The following is a 17,631-nucleotide window of genomic DNA, read 5'->3' as shown; positions in this document are numbered from 1 at the left end:
TTAGCAGGAATGCTTGGCTGGTTCTTCAGAATTCATCAACTGAGGTGACTTGCCCAAGCCTCATCACACTTGGCACCAGAAGAAGGAAAAAGAATGAAGTCTTTTGCCCCACAGTTCTCTGCTCTACCCATTATATATCAGGAGATGGGATGAGCGCAGCCCAAGCAACATGCTGTTTTCCTGTTTTAACTACACCAGCACGCAAATAAACACCACTCAAATTCATGGGAAAGGCCTGGTAGACCCTCAGCAAATCCAAATTCACACAAATTCTACAGGTTTACAGTTTCCAAATTCTTAAAAATAGCAAGACAATTATACTACATTATGCAGAAACTAAAGTACTAAAGAAGCCACAAGAAAGTCAGGAAAGTCCCTTTATCAGAGTCCGGACAAAATTTCTCAATGGTCAGATTCTTAGATTGGCTTGCCTTTTACAGATACTGGCAGGTTCTACTAGTCTTCTGTGAAAAGCATATTTACATGCATCTGTAGGCAAATCTATAAATGGTCTGCAGATCTGTGTTTAATAATGGACTGGATTCTTGCCAGTGTCAATATTAGGCTTTGATGGAGACAGACATAGATGGACTTCCAGCACTGGGGTTCTTCAAAGCACCCCAGGCCAGTTCCTCAGATGGTGTAAAATGGTGTAGAGCTGGACAAAAATACCCAGCATGAGGAACTGGGAAACCTATGGCTCTTTCAGTGACTCTCAAAGTGGTTTTTAATCAAGACATTTCACTCCTTCCTCTCCTGCTTTCTACTGCACAGAGCTCCTTGAGGCAGGGACTCTCCCACTGCATACAGAGGGCACATAGCACTGTGATGACTTGGTATCAGCCAAAACTTCCAGTGCTAACGCGGTAAATAACATCACTACAACTCGTTACATTCCTTAATCTAGGCCAGACCTGCTGTACTTCTCCGTATGGATGCTCTGTGTAAATCATCTACAGCAACTTACCCCAACTGGGGTTAGTCCATTGACTCCAACTACACCAAGGGGTATTCTACTCCGAAGTCAAAAGAGTAACAACAATTTATCCTGAATACTCCACAGACTCTATACATTCTGCTACCCTGAACGAAAGAGAGTAGGCAAAATGTCAGTATTCTGTATTAAGAGGCCATTTACACCTAGGAATGGATTGACCATGTCAGAAGATTTAACACTGAGAAGGGGCAAAAAACTATCTTGCTCATGTATATGTCTTGCTGGTTTTTAAAACAAAAGAAAAAAAACACACACAAGGCAAACTGCACATTTCCCTCAAGCCAGTATAAAGGCACAGAGCCACATCCTGTATTAAAGGCATATATTGAAAGCAACAAAATTTTCCAGACCTGTTTGGTTTTACCATCTGTTCTGATGCACCAGGTGCAATGAAAATATTAAGGTATACAAGCGAAAGTCATCACTGGAGAAAAATAATGCACTGTTCCTGCCTTTTGGCCATGAGCGCTGGAGAGTTTAAGCAGAGATTTGTGCTGGTATCAAACTGTGGCAGCCTGGGGATACACAGACGCTGCTCTTAGGATTTTGTCTTTTGAAAGACACAAAGCTGACACCACTCTTAAAATTCCTGTATACAGAAAAAGACTTCAGGCCTCAGGAGTTAGCTCTGTTGTCACAGGTATGGCTTTATCATACACACACCTGCAGCACAACCATGCAGTACATAAAACAGGCAGGAGATACCTGCTTGCCTGGTGGAGGCAGGAACCTGATGGTGGGTGAATGCAGACTTGCAGTCAAACATTTTTTACAATTTAATTCTTCCTTTAGTGACCCTTTCATCTGAGCCCTGCGATTCTCAGGTAGGAAGCCTGGCCTGTTTAGTAACCCAGCACAAGCACAGATTCTGTTCAGTGAGTCTGGTCTTCCAAGGCAACATCTGGAAAATACCCACTGGTCCCTGACTCCCAGCCATATTTACTCACAGTATCTGTTAGGTACCAGATATTTCTGTAAACTGGATGGCATTCCAGAGAATGTGATCTCTAGCAAACGAGATGTACACAAGACGCATGGAAACCGGCTTATTTGTCTGTACTTGCTGTCCTTCCCCAAGTATCTCCTTTCACAACTATGGGAATATTAGGTAGAATGCAAGACTCCCAGACAGCCAAGTTCAAGTACAAGGGTAAGATATAGCAACCACAGCTGTACAGAAATTACTGTGATGCTACTACTGTCCCTCAGCAGATGCATTCACTGCATGAACAACCAGTGCCTGCAGATTATCTGTGTCTTCACAAGATTCCCTGCTGCAACAACTCTGTCACCCTGTCCCTCCTGTCTTCTGTACAAGACATCACATATTCTCTGATATCCACAAGCCACTGAAATAAATAAGGGGAACCATCTTCAGACACTCAGATCAAGCCCAGTGCCCCCTCCCGAAAGTCCTGCTCCTCAACTTTCCTGCTTCAGTTTCTGCAAGTTTCCAGCTCTTACAGCTGGTCCACATAAGGCTGATGCTCCATCCATGGGCAGAATGACCTGAGTTCACCCTGCTCCCTCTCTCCCTCCCCTCTCTCACTGTACTTGTCTTATCTTAAGCTGACAATTCTTTAGGTAAATCAGCTTAGTGAGTTGGAAGGGCAGCTCCAGAGAGAGCAACCCCAGGATTAACAGCCCCTCGATACCTCAGCATGGCTGGATCCCTCCTGCACAAGCTCCAGCCTGCATCATGTTTTGCAGAGAGGAAGCTGAGGCCAGCTGCCCTCATTAACACTGTTCCTGACCACACTGAGCAGAGAAGAGGAAAGTATTTTCCCTTGCAAGGGCCACTAACCTTGGGAATGGCCTCAGTCAGAGCATAGCTGGCTTTGTCACTGAGCCACACTTTTTCCTTCGGTGAGAGGCCTGCACCAAGAGCCTGCAGCTCTGACAGGATAGATCCATAGGGCATCACCTGGATTTTAAATTCAGGCTCCAGGGTGGAGTCAAGCTGTAAATGCTCCCTCACAGCTGGGTCCATCATCCGGTCACCATCGATGAAGAGCCTGAGAAACAAACCAGACAGAACAGATAGGTGGGACCACATCTGACAGCAGCTGGAGTAAAAGAGGGAAGCAGAAGCCATTCTGGTGACATTTCAGGGAGAAAGGAGTTCGTTAATTATGTGCCATACTTTGTACTATATTGCATCAACACTGGCCTTCACACAGCTTAAATCCTGCTTTGAAATTAAGATGTACCACCCTGCTGAGAGGAAAGGAGCTGATAGCATTTTTGTTTGTATGACACATTCAAAATGGCTGCATCCCATCACTGCACTTCAAGCAGGACAGAGTAACAGAGGGAAATAAAGGCCATTCTCTAATTTGTAACAGCAACATCTGGAAATGGAAAACTTACTGTTGTTCTAAGTACCACATTGTTCTTGTTCTTTCTTTCACTGAATTGGAAAGTTCAGCTCAGCCTTCACATACAACCTGTACTCACCCAGCCAGGTTTTACCTCACATGCATCTAGCTAGCAGCTCGGAGATGCCTCAAAGACTTGTGCTTGCTGAGGCTCATTATATGGGCCAGTCACAGGAAAGAAGCCGCCTGTCATAAGCCAGCCCTGAAACTTTTCTACACAGTCCTTGCAGTTTTGAAGTGACTCCTCAATGACATTAGACAAAAGTTTTCCAATGTCCAGGCCAGCGTTGGCTCTTACCCGCATTTCACCCAGGGCTCCAAAGGCCCTCCGCTTTATCTCACAGTGACAGACAGAGGGGTCAGCCATCACGCCCAAGGTCACCCAGCAAGTCAGCTGAGGTGCCGAGGAGCACAGCAGAGCTCTTGGCTGCCTCTCTAGCTCTCATCAGTTGAGAAGAGCAATTAACATTTAAGATAAAAGTGCTCGGAAAGGACATTAAAGCACCCGAGCATAGGTGTTTTTAAAAGACAAATGCTTTGCTAGAACAGCCCTTCCACAGAAAAATGCATCTTGGGGGACAGAAGAGGGGAATACAAGCACCTGATTGTGTTCATTCCTATGACGGCGTATGCAAAAAACACAGGATTGTACTCAACATCAGAGCCTCGGAGGTTGAAAAGCCCTGGAAAATAAGAATGCCAAGAATCACAGTCCTAGTTCATTTTTTGCAACATTAGAGAAAGTCAGAAATAATCTCAGCAAAACATAGTCAAGCAATGAGGCATCACAGGTGCAGGCCGTGGATCCAGCTCCCACCCAGCTGCCCCACGTCCTGCTGCTTTTCCAGTAATCCTAAATTTTTGCCAGGAGATGGCACCAGAACTGCAGTTTAAACACTCCCATCAGGCAAGGAAATTGGGGTTTAACTTCTAAAGGAGGGCAGGCTTGGAAGAAAGCAGGTACAGGCCAAAAAAAGACAAGGGCATATGTAAAAACAACTAGTGTTTACCCCTTCTGGTCTGTGCAATGCAATAAAAACTCACTTCTCAAAAGCCAGAAGATTTCAAAGTTACAAGTTATCATTTCATTCCAATCCTTCTTTTGACACTTGAGGGAAGAGGCAGACATAATAGGCAAGACTAAAGTACTCCAAAAAGGCCTCTCATTTGGGTGCCTCCAACATCTCAGATACAGACTGCATAGTCTTAGGGTTTTTTTCACAAAGATTTTATCCCAGACAGCTCTAGGCAAAGTCAAGAGAGGAAGTAGATGTTCAGCATCTCCAAACTCCTGATTTTAGAGTCAAATAAAAACCCCAGGGTATCCAATTAGCTGAAATGAGTTACTCAAGGCAATAAGGCCAGCCAGCAGGACAGCTGGGAAAAGAACCAACATGTCCTAAATCACAACCTAGCACTGTATTCATTGAACTGTGCAAATTCTGCCACAAAAGTAAAAATAGAGTTTGATTCTCCCCAGGGAAGGAGTAGGTCACTTGAAATCAGGAAAGAGCCACAAAGAACTCTTTACTGCATGGGTACAAACTTCCTTGCTCAGCCAACTCCCAATGCAGTAAGGAGGCAACAGCCTCCTCTGTGGCTCTCTTTCTGTCCCCAGAAACTTGTCTGGAGTTTAATACAGTGAATTGAATTAGACAAAATTAGAGACAGCTTCTCCCCCTTCCCCCTTTAGGACAGGAAATCAACCAGGCACCCAGCAATAAGCTTCTCTAATGACCTCCTCTGGTCCATCTTAAAACCCTTGATTTATAACCAAGCTTGGCTTTGCTGGAGACATTTAATCTGAAACCACCTCAGGGCACCAATTTATCATTAATTTAATTGGAGATGTGCCTGAAAAGGTGAGAGACACAATCTCTGCTCATGCAGGCCTCCCCAGGGAGGAGTCATATTCACCACTCTCAGAAGCACTATTTTCATGAAACAAGCTCTCTGCTCAGTGTCCCAGATCCAGGAGAGCCCACAGACCTCAGCAAGCTGGCTTCACCCAGCACCAGAGATGTTGCGCTGGCAGTGCTGGAGCTAGGAACATACCACCTTCATTTCTACCTTTTCAGATGAGACATGGGGCACAGGCATTAGCAGCAGTCACAGCCTGCCAGCACTATGTTCCCACTGCACCAGTCTGCGCACTCGTGATTTCTGCACAAAGGATACACAACACTAGTAACAACAGTCCTGGGGAAACCACTGCTGTTTCTGGCCATTCTCCCTTCCTACACACTGGGCTGGGAGCGAGGGTGTGGAGACTTAGTCATCCTGGTGCCCCAAACATGGAGGGGACTCTCTAGTGGGACTCTGGGTTGAAATGATCTGGAAATACAAGTTGAGCCCTGATTTACTTGTTTTAACCAAAGCATTTGCCAAACACCAGAGAGGTAGAGACTGACTTAGAAAGTCTTGACAATTAGGAAGATTACTCTGAATGCCGTGTACCCCACCCTTGCCTTATGTATACAAAGCCACACATTGCGTTGTTTTGTTTATAGCCCAGCCTCCACAGCAGAAAACAGCCTCCATCGTCCCATAGAGCAAGGCAGCATCAGGATATTTTACAGCCAGAAAACCTCACGGGTCTTTTTTCCCTTCGGACTGCCTCTGGCTTTATATATAACCTTCCCTTCCTTTTGCCTGGGCTGTTTTTCAAAGGCGGTGATTCGCTGCATTTCCTGGGCCAAAAACGTACTTAGGAGCTACACTGGCGTAACAAGGCACTGTGTAGAAATACAGGCTCATTCATTGTGACCTGTTATTGCCACTGCACTTGATACAAGCTAATTGACCTCTAACAAACACGTTGGCTGTCATAAGTGCCTCTCACCCTGGCAGGATTCTTCCTTTGCAAGGCAGGAAGGACATTTATTTTGTAGGAAGAACTGAGAAAGGAGATGCAAAGACTTACAGGCTACTTCATCCAAAGCCGTTACCACAAACCACAGGACCTTCCTCTCAGCCATTTTTGAACGGAGGGCTACAATTTTGTCTCTCCAGCTGACCCCTGCAAAACATGGTATGAAAAGAGTCACCAACTTTTACTAGGGATGATGATGTAAACACAGACCAACACACTGAATTTTGGAGGTATGCAAAACACACTGTGCTTGTGCTCCTCACTCCTTTCTAATAACTGATATGAACTATCTCAAACGAGCTGCCCTCCAGGCATCCATGGATTTGTTTTGAAGTGATCTAGCCTACAGCAAATGGTTATTTGAAGTTTTGAGGACAAAGCGATCATTAGCTGAGGTCCAATCACCTTCTTAACCTATTCACAGTGGATCATATTGCACTGCAGTAGTGTTTTTCTCACTACTTTGTGAGAGGAAAGCAAACGGGGATAGGGCAATAGAAACAGTTCCTGTCTATTGGGAGTTAAGCTTCTCACCTGTGTAACTCAGGTCGAGCGTGATGAGAGGCTTGCAGGGGCGCTGAGGACAGTCTGTCCAGATTGTATCGATCAGGTTTTCTTTGACAGGCACGAGGTCGTGGCCAGCACTTCTCAAGGCTTTGGACATCCTCTTCCACTGGTCTGCCAAAGGCAAAAGAGTCAAGAGTGATGGCTTTAAAGAGCACACACTGGTTCAACAATGGCCCCATTCATGGGGGCAAACTCAAGAATCTCAGTCTCCTCCTTTCCTTCCAGCCTCTTCTTCTTCCCATTCCCTTAAAAAAAAAAGCAAAAGCTATTGCAATTACAGTTGCACAAACACAACCACTACAGCCAGCAGCAGATGCAGAATCTTGCAGCCCTGGAGTCTCATGCTTGAACTGAAGAACTGCTCCAGCTGGGAGACAGAAGTCACTGGAAGAAGCCACCCCAGAGGCTGCCGTAAGACTGTCCTCTACCCCACTGCAGAACCATGCTAGATCTAAGCTAGACAAGAGATGACATGGGCTAACACAGAGCCATAAGACTGATCCTTAGCCCATCTGAATCAAGCAAATGTCTCCCCTTGCCTCCAGTGACCTTTGGATTGGGCCCTGTGTTCTGAAGCATGAGTAGATGGATACTTGTTCATCTGATTTAAATGGTACTTCTCCAGGAATGTGCTTCCTATAGGGAAAGTTGCAGAGATGCCGAGGCCACCAAGCAGGAATAGCAGTGTGAATTTTGCCTGGGTATTCTGGCTCATAGGCTGGCCAACCATTCAGCAACTTTGTACTGAAGTGTCCATGACAAGCCACAGCACAGACAAAAGGAGGTGGATCAGGACTCTGCTTTTCAGGTAAGGTCACTGCAAGCCCAGAGTAGTTCCTACCCCTTGTGTTTTGGAGTCAAGGTACTGCTGTGGAGCTCTCGCGATACATGCCTAAAACCAAAATCCAACCTGTTTTGCGTAACAGTTTAACCCACCACCCCATCTGGGCTGAAACATGGTTAGCTACATACCATCACACAACAGTTTATCAGAGAAGCAAGGAAGCAAAATCTAGTTTCCCAACCCAGAGTTATAAAATAAAGTAAAACCAACCAGCCGGAATAATGAAAGGGTCCACTCCCACCTTCGAGCCTTCTGGGAGGACACTAACTAGCCAGTCCTCCTGAGTTGGTGTATCTTTCAGACCTTCATGGATTTTAAAAAAAAAGAAAAAAGGACGTTCAAAGAAGCAGTCATATTGAAGCATTTCCAACAGTACCCAAAAAGTCCAAGCTAACGCATCAGATACATCTACTAATGCACATCTAGACCCATGGGCAAGAAGAGTCACAGGACACTAAAGCAGGAGCAGCAGTGGATCCAAGATGTCCCTAAGCCCCTGCATGACAGAGTATCCCTACAGCCCAAGCTGTAACATGTGCAAAGTGACCAAATAGCCTGTGACTGTTCTCTGTTTATCAGCACAGCAGTATCCCAGCCTCCTGCATACCCATTTTCATGAGTGTCCAGTTGTTATCCATTTGATGTGCAGCTTGCAGGAAGTAGCGTCCATCTGTCCACATGGCTGCATGCTGTTCAGTTACTATGGCAGTACCTAGGCAGGAAGGCAGAAAGATGTGGAGATTTAGGGGTGGGCAGCCACCACGCAGAGACACAGACAGCAGGGGGAGTGTTTGAAGTGCACCCCAACTCCCCAATCCCCCAGCTCTGCTCACTGTTCAAAAGTTAGCGGAGATATTGACTGTTTCCCCGGCACTACAATGTTCCAAATCCTATCAGAGACAGTATGCACAAGGATGCAGCTTAATGAATTGCCTCAGATGAATTCAACTTAAGCGTATGTCAGCCAGTCAATGGAACTGGGTAAATGGGACTTTCCAAACCTTCTGTAACAGAGACTGTGGTCTCCACTTGGCTGTTGTCACAGTACTACATACTGTAAATCCCTGGACTCCATCCCATCCTCTTACAGGGAGGAAGCCTGGGCTCTGGCCACAAGAAACAGCTGTTACTAGGCTAGCAAACGTGGGTATCACTCCCAGCTGTCAGCTGTACCCCCTTCCCAAATGTTCTAGCAGAGATGGCTGAACAGGAAATATGAACATAAACTTCTGCTGGTTTCAGTGCCTGTCCCGTTCCACTGACTCCAGATGGAGGGATGCAAGCAGACAGCTGAGGAGCTGTGACACCTCAGCAAAGCACTCTAGGTGCCTTGCCCTTGGCGATTCAAAAAAAACAACAACATGGCACAAACAGAAACTGAATCCAAGTGTTTTGAGTCTCTGCATCTTGACCATACTCTGTCATCAGAAACTGAAGCTCAGATTAGCAGAGCAGTTTCCAAATATTAATTCATTGTTTTTTACCAAACTCCCTCAACACAAACCCCATTTTAAGCTGCTTCAACATGAAAAGATGAAGCAAGAAACACTAGGTGAGCCTCTGTGTGAAACCTTACCGACTCGCTGAGCACCAGGCTGGGAACACAGACCTTCCAAGTACATAACAAGGGCCCAAAATAAAGAGGAAGGTTATGAAGAGGCCATGCAGATGATATGAAATTAATACAGGATTCGAGTTATCCATTAACAGCAGCCCGCAGCCCTGGATTTATCACCTTCCACATGAGCTCCCAGAGTAGTTCATAGGAACTGATGAATGGACCCTCCAAACACATAGGTAGCAGTATTTATTAAACTGATTTACAGTTAGGGGGGGAAAAAGACCTCAGTTGACTAAAATGACTTTCCAACAATCACACAGCAGAGTAAGTTGCAGAGCTTAGCACACAGCTAGGGTAAAAACTAGGTCTCTTGAAACACAGACCTATCCTACAGCCAAGAAAACATCCTGTCTCGGCAAGATAAGCAAACTTTTCCACAGTGTTCAGTTTCCAAATGCAGTGTTTCTGGCCCTGGCTCTGTTTAAACAGAAAGGCTAGCTAAAGTCCTTCTACTATTCACCCAGCCCAAACGGGCAACGTAAAAATCTGTTCATACTGGCTGCTCATCAAAAGAAACGACCATAGTTTACAAGCATCACGTTAAAGAGTTAACAGGATTTTACTTTACGAGAGGTTCATTCAGGGGTCAGACATATTCTGAAAACTTGTTATTGCGCTGATATTACATAATTCCAGCGGGTAGCCAAGACATAATTCTGCTGATCCTGAAATGGGAAGAAAACAGTCCAAACAAGCTGGATAGGTTTCCTTTTCCATCCTGCCTTTATGCCATGAAGGAGACTATCTCTTTACATGGGAATTATGTACATTAGTAAGAACCCAAGTTCTGGAAAGGTACCTGCAGAGCCATCAAATCCAGAGATGAACGCCCGTCTGCAATCACAGGGTGCAATGTACTCGCTCTAGAAAACAAAAGAGGCAGCAATTATTTACAGCAGCAGATGAAAAATACCTTGATAAGCTTTTTCTCCTAAAGGATGTCACAGAGAGAATGAAATGAGTTAAAAAATCCTGGACTCTACTCCACTGGAACATTTAATCATCTGTGATTATATTGTATTTATGTCCAACTTTTTTTTTTTTTTAAGCTGCAGCACTTTTCTCCTACAAACATCTGTAAACACTGAAGTGCTTCAGAGTTTGCAGATGTTTATTTCACACTCAGCCTCCCCTTTGGGCAACAAACAAATGCTGCCTTTGAAGCTGCAATGTGAAAGGAAGAGAAAGAAGCATCCCTTGATCTTGGAGACCAGAGTAATCAGCGCATAAAATCTTGAAAATTCACTATCTCCAGTGAAGTCCCCTCACCAGCATTTACAAGAATTCCTTTAAGACACTCTCTTCCACAACAATGACATCGAAAGAAAGTCATCAAGGTCGTAAAACTGTAAAAACTTTAACCCTTAGGACCTTTCATAATTAGACACTGATCTTCTCACTTCTTCCTTGCACCTACTCAAAACCCGACTACACCAGAAACCACCAGACCACGGCTTGGTGGGTGAGAGGGAATCAAAGACTACTAGTCCATCTTCATCCCAAAGCCATCACAACCTGTGTTTGTGGACACATCTGTTGGCAGCATACAGAAGAGCCTGAGAATGCACAGATACCCCACATCCACAGGAGCTGCCAAAATTAAAAGAACAACTGTACCTTGAAACGGCCCACACACCATTTTTATGGGATCCCATTCTGGCAAGTTCGGAGGTCAGAACTGCTGAGTAGGTCTGTTAATTAACTAGCACAACTCAGCAAATCGGCTTAATCCAAGCTGACAGCGCCAATGTTTGAGTTGCAAAACCCGTGGATTTGTACCTTACAAATGGTCTGAAACCAAAGTCTGTTCCTCTGCCCGTAAAGTTTCTCTGCACCCAGCTGTGCTGCGGCAAAAGAAACATTTTAGGGACTGAGCTGAGAAATCACAGCCCAATTCTCAGGTGGTTTTAGTTCCTACTGTGATAGATACTGCATTTCCCTGTCTCTGGTCACAGCTATTTTTAAATCACCTGATTGTTAGAAAACACTCTCTTCACTGCTCTAAAGAAGGCAGAAGGTTCAAAGCACAGGAGTGAGCGAGAAGCACAAATTGCAGCACCTAGGACCAACTCTTTATTTCTGGTTCCAATCACCCCATGGTCAAAACCCCTCCAGAACAGCTATGTCTCTGCCCTCCTGGGAGACATCCTAGGCAGCAGGTACCAACCATTCACCACTAATGTTTTGAAACTGAGCCTTGGGACAGCAAAACCCGTGGCCCAAAAGAGGATCTGGCTGAGTAAATTTTGTTCCTGATTGCCAGGGAAGATTCCTGGGATATGTTCCCAAGAAATCCTCTTTTTTTATACAACCACTAATGAAAGTTGGCAGAAATGGGGTGCATATTGAGACCACAAGTGCACTCATCTCGAGCCAGTTCAGTTCCTTCCGCCTCTTCCTGTGCAGCCCCACAGACCCCACAGGGCTGTGACATACACTCAGCAGCCGTGAGGAGGAAAGGGTCAGGATATCCACCTTGGGAAAGGGTGACCACCCTCTGCACACCTCTAGCTGACAGCGTAGGTTCACCTCAGCCTACCACAGCACCACTATCACCACAAACCCCCTTTAAAATAATGACAGAGGCATCAGCAGATAAAGTCGTTCAGGGAACAGAATCAAGTGTCTGTTTCCTCGTCTGCCTGTCTCACAGCAGCAGGACAGAAGGCAGAGCGATGCCAGACCTGAGGAGGATTCCCCATTTCAATATTTCCTAATAACTATTCAGCCTGCTGACTGCTACCACTCTCCCTCTCCTACACTTCTTAGCTCAAAGCTGGGACACCCTCTCCCAGGGTCCGACACCTAAAGGGGATGTTGGAAATTTCCCATTGTGGATCATATCACTAAGTACATCTCAAACCAGACCAGCGATTTCTCTTCCCTTTCTCTTGACTAACGCAGCAGAGACTACACACTAGTTTACTTGTGCAGACAAGCAATCTCACATTCATAGGAAGGGTTAACACTGAGCTAGCTGCATTAACAGCACAGAACAGTGAAACAGATTAAAACAATTAAAAAAAAAAATCTAAAAGGAAAAAAAGAAGTCTATCAGGTTTGCACTCGGTAAAAGTTGACATAAAGTAACAAAGATCTTGACTGCGTGTGAAATACTTCACGCTGTCCCATTCACAGACAAATCCAGGGAATGTTTTAAGAGTTTACAATGAGGCAGATGGGCTTTAAAAGGAAGTGTGAGGGATCTGGAGGGGAAGATGGTTCATTCATCTGTCAGTTTGAATTCTTGCACACCCACCTGTTCTGTTCCATGCAGCAACCCCCACTGCGCAAAGATGAGCCCATGTTTTGCACGAGCTAAAATTACAAGGGGAACACCTGCGTACGCCACACAAAGTACAGGCCACAGCACAGTCAGAACAAGGTATTTCCCTGGGGCTTGTCTTGCAGCTCCGACGGCCTTCAACCTGGCCCTCCTCAGGCCTTTCACGTCTGCTTTCCACCACACCTGTCAGTCCTTAACACACAGACAAAACTGGGGGCTGCATCACAGAAACTCTCAGCTAAGCCAAGAACCCCAAAAAATCAGAGGTGCTTACCACTGGAGCCTGCATGGTTGGGCCATTAACATGCTAAAGCTTATTGTATCCTAATGTCAACCAAGATCAGCAATGAAAAGTGCAGCTGCCCTTAGAGCTGTGACACTGATGCCATTAAAGAACAAACACTGCTGGGTACTTGGAGGGAGGTCGGTATTCACTGCCAAAAACCTAACTGCATCAGCAAGATCTGGAACAGGTCAGTGCAACCTGTGCACAAGCCGTCTCTTGCTTTATAACTCTGCTGATTCCTCGGCTCAGAACAAGCGCGTGTCAGAGGAGCCAGCCCTGAGCAGAAGACAGCATCTCTGCCAACCCAAACATGGGGCCCTGAGCTGGGCAGGTGCTTCCTTGATGTGGAAGACCAGCCAGATCTGACCAAATTTGTTTTCACAGAGTCAAGGCCTGGGGGTGGAAGCCAGGCCAGTTAAGCTGTGACAGGCTCCAAACCCAAGCTCTAATCCAAACATCACTCCCTCCCATTAAGAAGAAAGCTGCCCTGATCTCTGAATATTCCCATACGGGCAAACTCCAGATTCAATGTAACTGGGTGACTCAACATAAAAATGGATCCTGCATTTACCACTGCAACACCCCAAAAGCTCAGACAGGCATTTTTAACTGAACCACAAAGGACCTAGGTGCCTCATTCCCAAAAGCATGGCATTTTATCCCTTCATGATCCTTTGACACCTCCAGCCACTAGATCCATGCAGCTACTCGATCCATGCAGCTACTCATGAAAGCTCTTTGTGTGGACTTCAGCCCACTTTTGGCTGGGACCTCCCTCCTTTCTCATCAGCCTTCAGACCACCCAGGTTCCTAAGGAAACTGTCCATTTCTTCTGACTTCTTATCACCAGCATCAAAAGTTTCAAAAATCAAAGCAGCCAACATTCAGGGCTGGCTGCAAAAGCCACGAATCCAAGGTATTAGCAGCCTTGGTTAAGCCAGAGTCAGAGCCAGCTGTGTCTGAGAAGCTCTGCAAGTCTTTCAGCTCCTTACTGAAAGCAAAGGATACAACTGGTGGCAAGTCTCCTGGCAGTATTATAACCTAAGCCTTCTAGCATTGGCAGGAAAACCAATATTAAAAGCATCACAGAGGTCCAATCTCAAACATTCCCAGAGTTACAAAGAGAAATTAGTCAGCAAGTTGCCGCATCAGGGTGTATCAGCATCAGACCAATCCAGGGCTTCCTTTGCAACCTAGAAGGGAATAAAGTTTCCCCCAATCTAAACCCTGTGTCAACACTACAGGAGGGAAAGTCCTTTTTGTTGACAAGTTCTCTGATGTGGATCCCAGGACAGCCTCAGGAACAGCTGAGAGAGGCAAAGACAGCAATAAGTAGCTTGGGCTGTGGTGAGGAAATGGCTCAAGCCACCAAAAGCTTGGGTATCATTAAACCACAGTCTTCTGAGTCATGGAGGGACCTGCCTAAGAGCAAAATCTGATTGCAGGGCTGTAAATTTCTTATTTGCGTACAGGAAACAAACCCTTACTTGGAACTTGGGGAAGCTGCAAATCTCAGCTCATCACAATTTACCTGGAATCACTAAGTCTGGGCTCAACAGGTTCCCGCCAATGCCTAAAATTACACCAATTCCCAAACCCCACAGACAAAATCCTGCACTAGCTAGTCAGGAGGCGCCAGAACCAGCAGCTTTTAGTAATCATTTCCATTCAGATAGATTCGCTCTGCAGAGAAACCTGACCAACTCGCCTGGCAGGAAATAGCAACATGGGGTTCTCTGCTCAACTGCACTCTATCAAGGAAAAGAAAGCAACAGAAAAACCCAGAAGTCCTGAGGGTCACATTCTTCAACTCACATGACAGCATTTAATGTCGAGTGAAATGAAACCAGAGTTATATATGGACAGAGGTCAGCCTGGGGCAGGAATCCAGCAGACAATAGCAGCTGCAGAAAACGCCTTCCCTCTACCTGCCCAAGTTTGGATCTCCCTAAGAGGAAACACGATGCTGCACACACGGTCCCAGGGCACAGGCAAGTCTGGACCCAGCTCACTCCAGTGCCAAGTCAAGGGCAAAGGTTCCGATTCAGTTGCATTCTGCTCTGGTGCACCCTGGGGTAAAAGGGAGCTTTGGGTGTGAGCCAGGAAAGCTTCAGGTCTTTTGCTTCCTGAAAATGGTTGAGGAGGGAAAAACCCTTGGCAGTTCTTGGGTCTCCTAAGAGAGCAAAGAGAAGAGTGAAACTAGCATATGAGCAGGCAGGGGAGGTAAAAGGCAGTTTAGCAATTTAAAATTAATGCCACGGACTACGGAAATCTTAACGGTGGAAGCAGCACACAACACAGTTACCGCCACAGGTTACCACCCTGGCCCCAGACCTCCCTCCCGTCTTTAGTGGACAGAACAAGCTGATGCAGTGCATCAAAGGGAAGTGTCATTGCAGCCTGTTCTTTCCCTGCCTCGCCAAAGGCCCCTCTGTGTGAGATCTGAAGGGCTTTAGCATAAGGCAGCAAATTCCTGCAAGAACTGGACATAGCAAAGGGAAAGCTCTGCAACTAATCCTTCGCCACCTCACTTAAGAGTATGTGTTGATCAGGAGGTGCTAACGGGGAAACTAAAGCCCACATAACGCCTTTTCCTCCTGGAGTAAATCCATTCTTCCCAACAGCCAGGATGGGGACAGCAAGTGCTCTGGCAAGCTCCCTTTTTTGCAGCGTGAGCTCCCTGGCGGCAATCGGATGAGAAGTCACTGGTGGAACATCCATACTGATTTGTTACAAGAACATAAAAACCTCTGCCTCCTGAATAGACTCCAGAAACGTTTTCCAACATGTTTCTCAGGTTACACAGGCTTTTATGCTAGAATCATTAAAGCAACCAAATGAAGGATGACTTTAGTTATCCCTGGCTTTCATTTTTTGCAGGGAAGGAAAGTACAATCATTCCCATAACTCATCCATCCATACCTGGTGGGCATCTCCAGAGGGCACTATGTAGGCTTGGACAGGCTCCTGGACATACTTGGGACTCTTCATCACCTGCCGCAGTTGCTTCAGCAGCTCTGTTGTAATTTTTGGACTCATCTTCCCACCTGCAACTAAAACAAAGCATAAAACTTCAGAACTTCTCCAGCCATCCTGCGCCACTCGCACACACATGCTGGAGGCCGTCACCACTGGAAACTCCCCTTGAGGACAACTGTGCCAACATCATCCCTTTCAGCCCAGAATTTCTCCTGTCTTGTCACTTCACTGGCGTTCCTTGAGAATGAAGGATCAGCTTGAGGCCAGAGAGTCAAAGCTGGTCTATCCTGTAAAGGACCTTTCCCACCTGGTAAAGCACTGGCATGCCCAGTGGTGATAGACACAAGCTTAACACACATGCCAACCTTTCTTGCATGTGGACAGCACCAGGAACCAGAGCACCTCAGACATGCCCTATGACAGCCAGGAAAGGTCTTGGCATGTAGTGTTGATGGTGCCAAGTACCCACAGACGAGAAGCAGCCCCACCTGTCACTTGCACAGAGAGAAACTTTCAGTCTTCTCATTTTGGGGGCAGAGATGCTGCGGCTTATATGCCACAAGAGCACAAGCTGCTGGGAGACCAAGCTGCACAGGTCAGGAACTCAGAAATGGACCAGTTAAGAATGCAATTTTTTGAAGTTTCACTATAGCCCAGGGATTCATAGTGGATTGGTGACGGGATTAACTCAGACAAAAGAAATCTGCTCCCAAGGACATACACAGGGATGTGTTAGCAGGCCATATTTACCTCTGGGCTGTATGTTAATTCATCTAGCAAGAACAAAACTATAACAGGAGGAACAGCCCACTGAGCTCTCACAAACAACTGCCAGAGGACAACCAGGGAGGCTTAAGGGAACCTTCTCTAAAGACCTTTGGCAAATGCTCTGCAGATCTCAGCTGGTGTCAGGCAGGCAGGAGTGGGGCACAGGCTGGAACAGAGGGCAATCAGCAGATCAGAGGGTGAAACAAAGGCACAGGACAATCACCCTCCCTTGCCGTGGTTTTGCAATGGATGTATCTTTGGCACTGCCGTGAACACCAGCTTCTCAGTTTGCCACCCAGCAACCATCAATAGCCAGGGCACTCTGTGAGCACCATGCACAGCGACACGTCAGGCCATGCTGGGAGAGTGAAGGCTGCAGCGGAAGGTACCAGCTGACTGCAGAGGATATTCAAGCTGTGGGGGAGGCCTGGCCTGAAAGCCTACGAAATTCAAGTAAACCGAACCTCTTCAGAGGCTCTCTCCATCTTTTCTTCATTCGCATCTCCAGATGGTGCCCAAAGTGGGATAATTCCCTTCCTGGTTCTCTACCCATTGCTTTCACATTTTTAAGAACGTGCTGGGATCTTACAACTTGAATGCTATCACTGCCCAGGGCAAGGTGGGCAGGCTCTGCATTGCTTGAATGCCATGCTACGCAGTATTTTATTCTGACCAGTTCATTTCACAGCTCATTTCACAGCCATGTCCACAAACAGATCATGGATGGGAGAAGCAAATAGCATGCAAGTCTCAAACATTTTTTGCTTATCCAGTACCTCAGTAACTACCAGGAGCCCCAAGTGACATTACAATCTTAGACCAAAACACAATAAGACACAGTCCCTGCTCTGTGATGTTTGCCACCTAAAGGGGAAGGCAGAAAAGCTGCCTCCATTTCAAAGCCACAGGAAGACATGATTTGACCAAGGTCACACAGCAGAGCCGTGACCAAGTCAGGAATGGAACCAAGATCTGATGCATTCAGGTGTAAAAATCTCAACCCAAGACTACCATTCACACATCCCATCAAAGG

At 46.2% G+C, this 17,631-nt stretch overlaps 1 protein-coding gene across 1 annotated transcript in view; it reads right to left on the bottom strand.

Moving 5' to 3' along the window:
* The window catches only part of XPNPEP1 (X-prolyl aminopeptidase (aminopeptidase P) 1, soluble), a 27,994-nt gene extending 12,094 nt beyond the window's left edge, over positions 1-15,900 (bottom strand). Inside the window, exons 1-8 of the mRNA XM_009696209.1 lie at positions 15,774-15,900; positions 10,079-10,142; positions 8,266-8,370; positions 7,869-7,961; positions 6,782-6,925; positions 6,299-6,394; positions 3,977-4,058; positions 2,802-3,012 (exon numbers count right to left, since the gene is read on the bottom strand). Coding sequence (XP_009694511.1) covers positions 2,802-3,012; positions 3,977-4,058; positions 6,299-6,394; positions 6,782-6,925; positions 7,869-7,961; positions 8,266-8,370; positions 10,079-10,142; positions 15,774-15,890 — 912 coding nt within the window. The 5' untranslated portion in view covers positions 15,891-15,900. The remainder of the gene's footprint in view (positions 1-2,801; positions 3,013-3,976; positions 4,059-6,298; positions 6,395-6,781; positions 6,926-7,868; positions 7,962-8,265; positions 8,371-10,078; positions 10,143-15,773) is intronic.
* Positions 15,901-17,631: the final 1,731 nt, after the last annotated feature.

Source organism: Cariama cristata, unplaced genomic scaffold (assembly GCF_000690535.1).
Source record: "Cariama cristata isolate BGI_N322 unplaced genomic scaffold, ASM69053v1 scaffold7040, whole genome shotgun sequence".
NCBI classification, from domain to species: domain Eukaryota; kingdom Metazoa; phylum Chordata; class Aves; order Cariamiformes; family Cariamidae; genus Cariama; species Cariama cristata.
Note: the sequence above shows the minus strand (reverse complement) of the source record. Positions and strands in the feature narration are given on the sequence as shown.